We start from the raw sequence: 14,227 nt of genomic DNA, 5'->3' as shown, positions 1-14,227 counted from the left end.
AGTTAACAATTAACGGAACGTTTTCTGAATAACCGGGAAATATGCGTAAGCTCGCGATACTAAAGGTAATGATTAACACGGTTTTAAGATAGATAGGCAGAACAGAAAAGATATACTGTACTTAAATTAAGCGGTAAGTAAATAAATCATAAAATATGAGAAGCGATTATAAACACATGCGAAATACAACAATTGTAATAGTTATCACATTACCAGAATAATCAGAAATAGGCAGACAGGGAATTATGAATTACAAGGTAAATTCAAGTGACAGGTCAAATAGAAAATTATCATAAAGTATAGAGAATAACAGATAATACGTAGTCTATAGTTTGCGGTAAGTGCGAGAGAAAGAGAGATAATATTCGGTACGATAAAAGGCAATTCAAGATAAGACAAACAATATTCAAGATAATTAATATGCAACGTACGGCAAACCAAATAGACTACCGACAACTACGATCAGCGATATTAGCGAAGAAAATAATGAAAAAGATGTTATGCGATACGGCACAATACTCCAATGTCAAATGAACGACGAGCGGGACCGCGCAGCGATGTAAGATCGCTCCCGCGGTACACTCACTAAGATACGATAATCAACGGTAATAGGTAAAGAGACAGATATAACTAATCAGAGAAAATATAACAAAATAGCAACGCTCAATAGCTAAGATAAAAATTGATCCTTCAACGGAACGCGCTGCTAGACAGCGATATTAGACAGTCAAATATTCCAGAAGAGAAACATAATAAGATAAAGCGATAGTCACTACAATGCGTAAGTAATAGTCAATCAGTCGCGAAGTTACTTGCAATCAGACAGAGAAAGGGACAAGATAAGAGATGAGAGAGAATAAGGTACGAGCCCAGGTGGCTCAAGCAGACCAACTGCAAGATAAAGAGAAAAGATGCGAGCCCAATTGGCTCAAGCAGACCAACTGCAAGGTAAAGAGAGAAAGAGATAAAGGTAAAGGTACGATATATTGCAAGTAATCTCGTGGCTTCACAAAATAGAAAAGGAACCTCACTTACGTGAAAGAAGATAGAAACTGGTATAGAATGCGATATGGATGCGATACAATAGCGGTACGACGAACTTTGGTAGCGATAATAGGAACACGTCTGTTAGTATCAGTAACTGAACGTAGAGTGACGAGATGAGCGACGATCCTGATTTTCGTCGAGCTGCTGTCACGTGATTCTTCCTAAAATTTGCGGTATTTTAATTGGACCAGCAGGTCGCGTGGCCTGGTCCACGGATAGGCGGCGATAATCCCTCGCCGCTTGTTTTTCTTTTCCCTCGACGACAGGTATCGAGGTATCGGGACGTCGGAAGGTGGTTAGAGATGTTTTCCTTCAGCTATGCGGTATCGTTGGTGAGAGGGGGGGGGTCATACTGCTCAGGTATTGCGATATTGAGGTGTGCGGCAATGTTACGTCACCGGTCTCCTGGACTTGCGACAGACTGTAACTCACTCCTTGCTTTACTGGTACTCCCCGTTGTAGCTATTTCGTCGGCGCTGCATCCCGGCCCTCGCTCATTGAAGCCCTCATGCCGGAACGATCTGGTGGTGATGGCCCTCAACCCGGATCCCCACACTAGATCCACCAGATCCACGTGGTCAGCATATCATTAGCCTATTCCACGCCGCAGTCCTTCGATAAGACGGTTCGTGAAGAGAAAACCGTCTTCTATTAGATAGTCAACGACTTAGTAGATGTTAGGGTCGGTTCAGCTCCAGGCTGATAAGTATCGTCGACGGGAGGCTTTGCTGTGTTTTTAACGCACAGCCCTGTACGCCGCCTGACGATACATCCGAGCGGTAGAAGCATTCGTTCGTGGTTCGGCTCCTAGCCGATAAGTCTCAAATAGTTGGAGGTGCTGTTTGTGCATCACGCACGACCCTTTTCGACAACTAGATAGGCATCCATCGGGAGTGGTTTCAGCGGTATTCGTTCGTCTGTAGTCGGTGGTGTTGATGTTGAGCTGGTACGTGACCCCTGTCAGGCAGTGTCCTAGTATCTTGACGCGAAGGTCTCGCAGATGGTTCTCGAAGAGCATTACAGAATTAGAAAATAGCATACAATTAGCTTAGTAAAGAGAATTCAACTTAAAGATAATCAGTCGTTCATTTTTGGAGTATTGGCCTCAGACGTGCTTTCGTTATTTTTAGCGATATTTGTACCTAGGGGAATGCGATAATTAAATAAAGTCACGGGGTACGAAATACCACGTCACAATATATATATTGTGACGTGGATTTTTCTGCACCTCGGTTACTCGGAGCAAATAACCGGGAACGTACCGCGTGCACAATAATTTGGCGTCCGGCGAGGTATCCTTGATCTGAAACAATGTCGCGAAGTTTGTTGGGCGCCTGGCGTGATCAACACGCCTCGAAATCGTTAATACGACACACCGCGACTATATGCTCGGTAGCTCAGTACCGCGGAGAGGGGAGGGGTAAAGTTTGGGTCGAGAGAATTGCAACACAGGTACGCCAACACGTGATGTGGCTAAATTACTATAAAATCCCAATGATATATTTCTCATCAGCGATAAAACAAAAACAAAAGAAATAAGAGTAAATAATAAAACAAAATAAAAAGAATGATAATACGACCACGCAAGTTGTCCTTCGCGATTCCGACTACAATGTCACTTTTCCTAAACTAAATAAGAAAGGTAGAACTACCCCAAATAAAAATAAAAAAATAGGAAAAAATAATAACAAACAAAAAAAAAAGGTGAATAAATCTAGGAGACCTCTACGGCCTACGTGCGCTAGTCGCCGTCTTAACAATATCCTACTTCCTAAAAACCAAAAACAAAATCGGACTCGATGCGCTGCCCGCGAACGTCCTCTACACAATGGCGCTGATCGCCAACTTAATACTAACTGATAATGCAAACAAAAAAAAGAAGAAAGAAAAAAAAAGAATATTAAATAACTAAAAAGAATATTAAATAACTAAAGTGATGCGAGGCTCGTCGCGACACCCGCGATCCTCCTCTAAAAACGCATACGCTTATCAGCACGCACCCGAGCTTCACTTCCTCGGCGACGGCGGGCCGCAGTCGCGAATTCGAATGCTCCCCGTGATTGCTCGCGACCTGTACGATAATCGAAGATGTGCCGGATGACGTGAATTGACCCCGTGTAACGGACTTCGGTCACACTCAAGCTCGAGACAATAACGTCTCGGCTCAACCCGTGGCTCGACTCGATTTTCTGGATTCCCCGAAGTTAACGTTACTCTCTTACGCGCAACTCAGGCTACGGTCACCAAGCAAAAGAATCGGCAAACGAATTTCGAGTACTTTTCGACACGCAAACTAACAAAAGAAAACGGCTACCCTTTATCGGATCAGCCTTGACTCAATTACCCTCGAAATTCGATCGCGAGAATGTTAACAACGCTTACCGCTCCACATCCACGCGACAAACGGTCCGACTCCCTCGTGCCGGCTCATATTTTTTTTTCTTTTTCGCAACGAACTACCAAACCAAGAGAAAAAAAAAACTTCTTAATGAACACCAACTACCGCGAACGAAGAGCACCTGCCTCTTTGTGCTCCAGAACTAGAGTGATCTAGGATGGTCGCAACGCCGATCTCATCGCGCTAATTTTTCGTGACGTCATCACCCTAAGAATGCGCAACAATCGATCGGTCATCGATTTTGGGGATTGCGCAACTTGCCGCGCACCTGTCGTCTCTACGCGGCGCAGAACTTAAGGCTAGATCGCGATGTCGTCTCCCGCGCAGCTCTACGTAGTCCTGGGGTTGGGCGGGGTGGTGCTCCCTCGTCGCTAGCTGGTACCTCGCGGTTGCCTTGGTTGGGCGTAAGCGGGGTGAGCGGGGAGGCTGCGGCGCGCCGGCCGCCAGCGGGAATCGCGTCCGCCTTGGATTCCCTCGCTGCAGGGATCTGCGTTGCCTCCCCCTCCGCAGCCTCGGTGTCCTTCCCGCGAGATCGTCGTGGTTTCGCCTTGCCTCGAAAGATGTTCGGTGTTGGAGTTGGTCACTGGAGGGTAGCCGGTGCACTCGAAAAAAAAATTAAAAACAAAAGCCTGAAATATCTGGGTCGCAATGCTCTATTTCGTCCCTGTCGAAGCTCGGGTGCGTGACTCCAGTTCTGGCGCTCTCTGAAATTATTCCGCGACTCGATTTTCTAGACCCTGATTCCGAGATCTCGCCCAGGGTTCAGGGAGTCTCTTGTAACGGGCAGGCCTAACCGAACTGCCACGTTACAATATATATATATATATATATATACGGGGACAATCTCTTGAAACTATACATACAATGCGCATGCGCCAAAAAATTCAATCTCATTGGTCGGTGAAATCGCCCCGCGGCGATGTTTTCGTCTGCTGAGCAGGGGGCCAACGTACACAAAATGAGACAAGACTCAAGAGCTGTAAATCTCTCGTGCATAAAACCGCGGATTGAGGTTATGTTGCTGTTTATTTTTACGTAGCGCGAATTGTCTAAGAATACTATCGTTCAGCAATACCGTGGTCGATATCGGAAAATATTCAACCGACGCAAATATCAAATGATACAGAAATTGGATGTTATTTATTGAAAGAAAAAATCTGAAATTCAATGTGAAATGTCATTAACAAGTGGGAGCCTGGACAAACAGAGGTAGGTGAGTAAAAACAATGTTTATTGTGAACAGATTTTTTATTTACATAAAATTAAAAATGCGTCTCATTAACGATTTATTTGTGAAGTATTCGTGACCAGGAGGTTGATTAAAGAAGAAAGAAACTTTCTTCTTCCATTAACGATATATGTTTTGTGCATTTTATTGGAAATTAGTAGTATCCAAAAATACCAAAAGTTCCAGTCTGATAATAATAGCTTGTAATATTTTCAGGTACGAAATAATTCATTGTCAAAGCGGGACTAAACTTGTCAGGCATGGAAGCATGTAGGTAAATTTCTAATTACGTAATCTTTGACAATTACAATATTTTAACATGGATTCAATGATTGAATTCGTTTTTTTTTTCAGCAGGCTCGAAGTTTAAACTTTGATAATACGAGGAAAATTATGCCTTACCTGATGGTCAAAACGTTTAGGTGGCAAGGATCCTGGTTTCTCGAGCGGTGCAATCATTATAACCATCGAACCTGGTTGTTCCGTCAGACGTCAGGTGCCAGAGTGAATTTCATCAGGCCATCGCCACCTTCTTAACATCAGTTGAAGCAAAATTGAAGAGCGGGATATACTACAGATGATAATGGCTGAATATCCCATCATTTTACTTTGATCGAGCCAATAGCGATAAGTTTGTTACTTAACCGTTGCCGCCAATTCGTTCTACCGAGGAATCATTCTGTGCACCATTGTAATTCAAGCATTATTATCGACCAGCATTGATTTTCAAACTTTATGCCATTTAATTTGGTATCTTATTTTGAAGCTTACTTTTACTTTCTTTGGCATTATATTCAGATAAATAGGTTTTCAAGTCCTCAATTAGATTGTGGGGTCGAATTTTGCTAGGCAAACTGAATCGATCTAAATCTAGAATTGTTAAATAATTTCAGTTAAAAATGTCTTTAAATTCAATTTTAGTTGACGGTGTCATCTGGCTAGCTAGTTGCACGACAACTTAAAATCAAATTCAATTTCACACACTTTATAGGGTCCTACGCTAAGACTGAAAGCTTGTGAATCTCTATTTAGCGTAATTGTTTCTGCATTTCATATTAGCATTGTCTGGAGCAAAAAAAATCTCATTTTGAGATTGGAAATGGAACCTGAAACGCAGAAGTTATTCAGTAGCACGAATTGAAAACCAAGAATTTTATAATGGTTCCTGCAACAAAGGGACTCTTTCCAAATATTCTTGTTACAAGGTGATGTTCGGAGGACTATGAACAAGATATTGCATCGGATTACATTATTTGGAAAAAAATCTTCGTGAACTTCGTTAAAAATTAGATATTCATTTATTTTGATGGAACAAGGGGCACGATCTTGAATCCGATAAGTCAATATCCTCGTAATAATGTTCTGACATTACTCTAAAACGTGATTGTCCTTGAAGGTAATTGTGACGTTAAGGCGCAGTTTGAGAAAGTTGATTTTCAACTTGTGTCACAGGATGTGATCTACGTTCCTGAGTTCTACGCTTCTGATTAGACTTTCTTTGTTTCGAACCGCACTAACATGAAATACAGAAAACATTTTAATAAATCTAATATTACTTGAATTTTCAATTTGAGTATTAGGTTCCCGTCATTTATTTAATTGAACATCATTAAAACATCATTAAAAATACATTGACTATCGACTATTTGTAAATTTTGTTGAACTATTCTCGAGAAGAAATAGATTCACAGTTCTGTTACAGATAGTGTGATATTTGAATTTCTTGAACATTCGGTTTAATGTCCCATTTTCAAAAGTGATAAAATTCAATATTACCGCCTGAAATCACAAGAGAGTGAGAAAGTCACTTAGTTGCTTGAAAGTGGCGATGATCTTTTTACGTGTGATAAATTAAATAGGCAGATAATAGTAAATATTAGAGATGCAATTATTTTGGCCGTATCACCTGTTGACAGAAAAAAATTTCATTGTTATTTCTAATGTACAAAATAATAAAAGTGATCAAATAAAGTGTTCCCACCTACCTGCTGCGTTTCTTCCAAGCACCCAACATTTAAACAGATTTCTCATTTCAGTCGAATAAAGCCAATTTTCAAAGAGCATTAGCATCAACTTTCCGAGTCACTATCTCGACTGTTTGAGATTCTAGCCTTAAAAATTCGCATGAACTACATCGACGCCAGAAACAAAGTTTGACAGCTGAAACTCGGAGTGGCCAGCCTGCCCGTGCATCCGATAAAACTCGCGCATGCGCATTGTATGTATAGTTTCAAGAGATTGTCAAGAGATTGTATATATATATATCATAGTGTGCATTGAAGTTTGACGTTGAATATCTTCTGAACAGTAAGGTATACAAAAAAAATTGTAAGAGACCTTTTTGTAGAGAATTCAATTTCTTATGAAAATATGAGTTGCGCGTATTATAATGACTTTTTGTTGAAGAGTTCTAAAGTTCATAAAAACAAAAGACATCTACGTTAAAATGATTAAACTTTAACCTTCAATAACTTCTGAACAGTGAGGTATGCAAAAAAAATTGTAAGAGACCTTTTTTGTAGAGAATTCAATTTCCTACGAAAATATGATATACGTTTTTTTTTTATAAATAGCAGATACCGAGATATGTATTTTTCTTCCTCGCCATAAGAAAAAAATAGAAAACTGCGAGGCGGAGGACCTTCCTATTAAAATTAAGAGCTCATACTTGGAGAGAATGTTTTTGAGGTCTCTACCAACCAAGTTTTCGGAGTACAAAGTGACAAAAAAATAGTCGATTTGTTTGGCCCACCCTAATTTCCAAAACATAATACGAACAAACTATTTCGGTTTGCTCTTTTTACACATTTTTCGCCGCGAACATACCATCAATTTTTCAAAAAATGTCATCTTATTCTCCTCGAGACCTTGCTTCAATTGATGATGATGACTGGTCGATCGTTGATTGATGTGACGATGAGGAGGTGGAGGAAGAAATAATTATCGGCTTTTCCGAAGCAGTCTCCGAGTTCTCGCTGGAGGAGCTTCGGGAACTCGTTGAAGACGCGCGGGCTGCTCCAGTGAGGCCAAACAGCCTATATTATAGTCATATATCTATAGAAATTATTATAGAATAATGGGAGAATGAAACTGTTGTAATAATGTTGGATATTGAAAATAATAATGATGATGATGGTATTATTTTGAAGAATAAACTATAAAATTCACAATTATTCATCGTGTATTTTACTGCAAATAAAATTTCTAATATTTTTACATTTTCCCGCCAGATGAATTTATATTACAAGAACTGATAAACCTTATAAAGATATATGCATAATTGTATCAAATTCTATTTTTTCTAGATACGTAAATAATTTCATTCAATATTTCGTTTTTAATTCTATGAATAAACTGGGATATAATTGTAATAAATTCTGTTTTCTAGATGAGTAAATAATTTTATTGAATATTCCATTTTAATTCTATGTGTAAACTATAATATAATTGTAATGAATTCTACTGGTATTTTTGTGCATATTGCGAGCATTTTTTAGACAAACGATTGCATTCCAGTCTTTTACTAGAGGATTTGGTCCATCCACGATATCGTCGTCGGGTCTTGGTGTATAATGCCAGAGGCATCTGCGGCAACTGGCAATGTTGTCGTCCATTTTCATATTCTCAGGCAGTTTGTTCCACACATCATTAATGGCGTTTGATGCGAATGTGTAGATTAATTCTTTTGGCAAAAGAGCTATATCCTCAGACCTCATTGCTCTTAAATCGTCCAATTCTTTATACAGACGAAAGGATTTCAAGAGAGAGCCGGTACACTCCTTTAAATACCAACTTCTCAGTCGCTGCACGTTATCAAAGGCGCAGTTGCATGCCGGGATGTATTCGAGGTTGTCATCGTACCAAATCTATCCTTTCTCCGCATGATTCCAGATATTATTCGATGGTAAGTATCCATGCTTTAAGTCATGCTAGGGTGCCGCTTCCATACATCTCAATTTTTCCAATGCAGGGGATGTGATGTACCAATCTTCCATATTAGTCACCCTCGTTGTACCGTCGAGGAACTCCGTCAGCCATACTTTCTTCTCCTCCCCTTTGACGTATACGTAACACGCATTTCTCACCATTTTTCTCACAATCTTCGGTACATCCTCGTGAGATTTGTTGCCAGCATTCCATGGTATTCCGTGATGATTGTGTGAACCAGGCATTAGTTTCTACATTCAAGCGGTACGCTTGTTGAATCACCGGGTGGCTTGAAAAAGATATAATCCAGGCCCGGCCCGTTTACCTCGATGACTGCGACTTCCTTGGGTATAAACTACTTGCTATGGTCTGTGAAACATCGCACATCTAGGATCATTACCATGTTAAGGAGGGCAATATTGCGCTCGATTTTTCTCAAATACTGCTGATAGAAGACTGACTATACAACCTTCTGCATACCCGTTTTTATCCCCTGGCGGACGAATTTTGTAGAAGTAGAGGGGATCACATAGATTATTTAAAGTACATAACTGCATGAAAATTCAAACTTGTTGACTTGCCCACCATGGTATTTCATTTGCAGACGATTTTCCCCAGCCATGTTACACATTGTTACACATTTCAACCAGTTGATCAGAATCTTCTTGTAGAACTCTCACGATTTTCGGTGGTAAGAAGACGTTGTGTTTTCCCTTGATCGTTGCTAGTACGCGTACTCCGAATTTCGTTTTGACCAGTCGTAGTCTAGTGACGTCATACACCTCCCCAATTCTGAGTTCCGACATCTTCTTAGTCGGCATATTCTCCAGGCGGCTAACGTGGTTAACTTTTGTCAGATCCATTGCGTTTCAATCAAAGTTACCTTTTTCACAAGTAAGAACAGTTCACGACGCAAAGAGACGATGAAAACAGAGTGACTATCAGAATATGCTCACGTTCTATATACCACCCATCCCCACTACAATTTTCCATCGGACAAGCCTCGACATGCATTTTGTGGGAAGAATTTTTATGGATTCACCCCCCCTTGTCCCAGACTGGTTTATTGACAATGCCATCCGGTATTTCGAGAGAAAAAATTTCACGATATATTCAAATCATTCAACCGCTATTTTGAAGCATTCTATTTCACCCCAATACCACCTCTACCTAATAAAAACACACTATTTCGCAGTTCTAGACCTGCATTTCGTCAGAAAAAATTTAACCAACTATTGAAAGCATCCAACTGTTATTTTTTGAAACATTCTATTTCGTCCAACCACATGATAAAAAGAGTGGCCATCTTGCGGCGAACATTGGATACAACGCTGAGTCGATCGGTGAAATATCGATTGATTGATAATGCGGCGGGGCGCCACATGCGACAAACCTGCGACAACACCCAGTAACAGTAACTGTCGGTAAGGTCGGAGGTAATAATTCCGTCGATAAAATGTGCACCATCTAGCGGTAAAAATTTTAAATATCTGCTTATCCGACGGTAAAAAAATCAAAATGGCTGCTCATACGACAGCACAAAAATTTCAATGTCAAACTGTCTGTCAGCAAAATCGAGCAAAAATAGAGGTAACATACTGACTGTCGGTAAGATAGGAATCGGGGCAACTCTGTCGGTACGCCGCCATTTTATGAATCAGAACTCTTATATCTATACTACTGTTATACAAAGGAAGCAAAAAAAAAAATGGAAAACAGAAAAAGGGAGAAGAAACGAAAAAGAAACGAAAAAAAGAAATGTAAACAGCGACATTCGATCCCGTGACCTAGCGGTTACTAGGCAAGTATGCTACCGAGTGAGCTACGAACTCACTTGCACTCTTGGAAACAGAAAGATTGCCTGATGACGGCACGCTGGGCCCACCGCAACGTCACAAAATGAAATTAAAAGTATGCAAACCATGCATGGTTAAATTTTCTGACCCTCTCCGACGAATCCTTCCACATATTTAAGAAAATTCAAAGGTCACGAAATCTTCACACTCTTTGAAACGTTCAATACATTTGAATCACTTCATATTTTAGAAGGACGTTTTTCACGAGTATTCTTGGCTATCTAGCTCATTGTCTTTGTGCACTTAATAGTAAAGAGGTAACCTTCTCTCACGACCAGTATGGAGATATTCTAGGACCCGACTACCCTAGTGTCTCCTCGCAAACTCGAGAAAATCGGTATTCTCAATCCAATTGTAACCCGTCTCTGTGCTATTAGGACTCTAAGCAGGCTTTCCTGGAGCTGTAGCTAAAGCGCTTAGTGACGTTATCGCCGGTAAAGATCAGCTGTAAAAGGTTAAACACCATAAAGCAACAATGGAGATGATTGCTCTGGAGTAAAGAATTACAATAGCGTACGGAAGTATTTTGACTAAGATAATAATTGAGTTGATTGCAAAAAATATAAAATATCCAACAATTAATGGTACAAACGGTGAAATCATCCATATTTGATGCTTCTCTAATGCTCTAGTAGTCGCGATAGATAAAAGACGTATAGAAGCTTTCATATGTCATAAAATGAATAAGGTTGCAACATTATTGTAGAAATAGTTTCGTTTTAAACGTCAAACTGTAAAAACGCATTGACATTAAAGCATTTTTTCTTATCTTTGAATTCGCTGACTGTTTATTCTCTTTATAAGCCCATGAACCTGTTCTATTTATTCTGTAACGCCCAATTCTTTTCAATATTTTTTATTGAAAGAAATTCAGTGTTTAACATAATTGTAGAAAATGAACTTTCATTTGCTGAAAAATAAAGTCAAAATAAAGAAAAGTAAGAAAAATGATGGAACTTCAACATAATGGATTTCATCTTGTCGAAATACTTTTCAGCACTACTGTATGTGTATAAATTTCGTGACTATCGGTTTGACAGATCTACTGTGATCATGTTTACAAGAAATCGGAGGTTACATACTTTTGAAAATGTTCAAAACCGACTTCCTAGGTGCCAAAACTTGCTTCCTATATGGTTTAAGAATTTTTTTTTAATTCGATATTTTTTTGCAGTGGTGAATGTACAAGACGCTCCGTTTTTAACGATTTTGCCTAACAATGCCACATTTTTTGAACGGCGTCACTTTGAACAATGATAAAGAAATGATTATGTTGCGTCTATTTGTTGTGCTTGACATGAGTGACGTATGAACTCTAGCGCTCATGCAAGGATGTTGCGATTCACGTACCCTTCCGTAACCGCGTGTGTATGTGTCACGAGGATTAGCGGATCAGCTGTCCTCGGTGTCAGTCTTCGAGTGTACCTCTATCGCGATACAACGTTGTGTATCGCCTAGAGTCAATCTGTGTACATTCAAAATGAAGTTTATTTTCTGTTCGCGTTTCACGCATGTATAACGTGTGGAACGTTTCTTTATAGAACCTCTCCTCTCGTGTTTAACCAAGGTTACAGTTTCATATCGCAACAGATTATATACTACATAGAATGATCTACGAAATGAATAGTTAAAGTAATATATGTCCTTCTGTGTCAGGTCACGGAAGAGCCAATCATTGGTGGGGAACTGCATGCCATAGCTACATTCAAAAATCCTTTGCCAATTCCACTGAACAGAGGAAGGTTTTTGATTGAAGGACCTGGATTGGACAAGCAGCTAAAGCTGAAATTAAAAGATAAGGTCGAAGTTGGTGAAGAGGCAAGTTGCATGTTTTCGATGACTCCGAGAATAGAAGGGCGTTCCACTATCGCGGCCAAGTTTCACTCTGATGAATTGGAAGATGTCGACGGCTTCATTAATTTCATGGTGAATCCTGCCAAACCCTCTGCCAACGATGTACAATAAAGTCATGTGATGTCATGATAAACTAATTAGTAGATTAAGGACGGATCCTGGTTCATGATGTTAACAATGCACTGATTTTTGGAAACTTTTAATGAAGAACCTGTTAATTCGATATTTTCAAAACTGTCGGTATATTTTGTTTAATATTACGACGAATTGAATTAATGTGTGCGTTGAAAAATATCAGGTGCAAATCAAGAGCCATGCCGATGTTCGCAGGCGCTTGCCGTCCAAGGTGCAATTTTCTGTTTATTCTACAGCTTCTGGTTTTGTTGATTTAATTAATTCATATCGATTTATTTAGCTTTTGCCTACTTTTCTCCATTAAGATTATATTGACATCCCTGCAATATATCTTTTGTCAATTATACATGTATTTATTCGCCAATCGACACATATCTATACTCTATTTTATGTATATTTATCCTGTATTACTTCTTTACTCTCTACATTTCTACAATGTTCCCCAGAACATATTCACTCATTTACTATTTCTCTACATTATCTCCGCCTTTACGTACTTTAACATTCTCTTAAATTCATTCAGACTTTGCGCCTGTTTAACCACAAGCCGTAACTTGTTGTACATCTGATATCCCGTGTATATTGTCGGATTCAAAAACATCTGAAATGTAAAAAAAACCGCCAAGTACCATAATTATATTATGATGAAAAACTTAGTCAATATTTTCCGTGAGATCAGGAAAAAGGCCAAGCACAACCTCCCGCACGTACACGCCGTGAAGTCGGATCTCGCTTTTCGTGTAGTGATATCGAGACACAATTTCAAAATCTACGTACATTTTTTCTATTCTACTGATACTCTTCCTTCGCGCCCCTTTGTCGTCGACGAAAATGCACAAGCGATGATAATTCTATTAGCTCTAAACGAAATAATTGTATCGACGAAAAAAATATTGGAGCAATACAATCTAGCATCATTTTATTTTATAAGAAAAATCAAAAATACTTTGTGGCGGTCTTAGAGCAGCCTGTACCGGATACATTCGAGAATTGACGGGAAATTGCTGTGCAATAAGGATTTGACATTGACCACTATTGAGAAAGGCTTATCTTCAATATAAAAATACGAAAAGACTTATTTCCGATGCTCATACGCAGCAGATATGCCTTTCAATATTGTCACTCTGGAGATAATAAGCTTTAGTTTTGTACCGGCAGTGTCACTATATACCATAAATCCGATAAAAATTTACTCTCCTACTGTTTGCTCAAAGTTTCATGTTCGAACTTCAATCAAAAATAATACATCGCTGTCCGAAAAAGAAACCTTCATTATATTTAACCCTTTCCGCCATTACGTCATATACATGTGACACCTTTTTTAAATGAGTTATTTGAGATTTACATTCAATTTTGATATATTGTAATTTTTTGTTTGCATAATTGTATTTTTAAGATGCCAATGTTGATGTTTTAGGAATGATTGTGACAATTCCGCGAAAATAGCGTTACGCGGGGGTGAGACGTGTCTGAGCGGTGCGAGAAAATGGTTATAAATAATCAAAGATGCACCCATGTAAAGACAATGGATAAAAATTAAAAACTACCAACGACCTACCTTGCGATAAGCCTGTCGCGTTTCAGCCGATAATTACGACTGTACCCTCCCTGTATCGTAATTTACCGACATGCAATTACTATTACAGAGCACACATGCTCATACCATAGCCTTGAAGATCCATATCGATCTAGATTATAGTGGTCCTTATTTAGGGTGTTTGCGAAAATTCCTGCGGACAAGGCGGAAAAAGTTTGCAAAAAAATCGAAAAAATGTACGCAAA

The 14,227-nt window shown here is 39.4% G+C and overlaps 1 protein-coding gene across 2 annotated transcripts in view; it reads left to right on the top strand.

Annotated features, from left to right (window-relative positions):
- Window positions 1–13,707, top strand: part of LOC124299423 (annulin) — a 424,310-nt gene extending 410,603 nt beyond the window's left edge. For both annotated transcript variants that reach the window (XM_046752645.1, XM_046752736.1), the window contains exon 10: window positions 12,113–13,707. In XM_046752645.1, the coding sequence (XP_046608601.1) occupies window positions 12,113–12,421 (309 nt within the window). In that variant the 3' untranslated portion in view covers window positions 12,422–13,707. The remainder of the gene's footprint in view (window positions 1–12,112) is intronic.
- The last annotated feature ends 520 nt before the right edge of the window (window positions 13,708–14,227 follow it).

Source organism: Neodiprion virginianus, chromosome 1 (genome assembly GCF_021901495.1).
Source record: "Neodiprion virginianus isolate iyNeoVirg1 chromosome 1, iyNeoVirg1.1, whole genome shotgun sequence".
Classification (NCBI taxonomy): Eukaryota; Metazoa; Arthropoda; class Insecta; order Hymenoptera; family Diprionidae; genus Neodiprion; species Neodiprion virginianus.
Note: the sequence above shows the minus strand (reverse complement) of the source record. Positions and strands in the feature narration are given on the sequence as shown.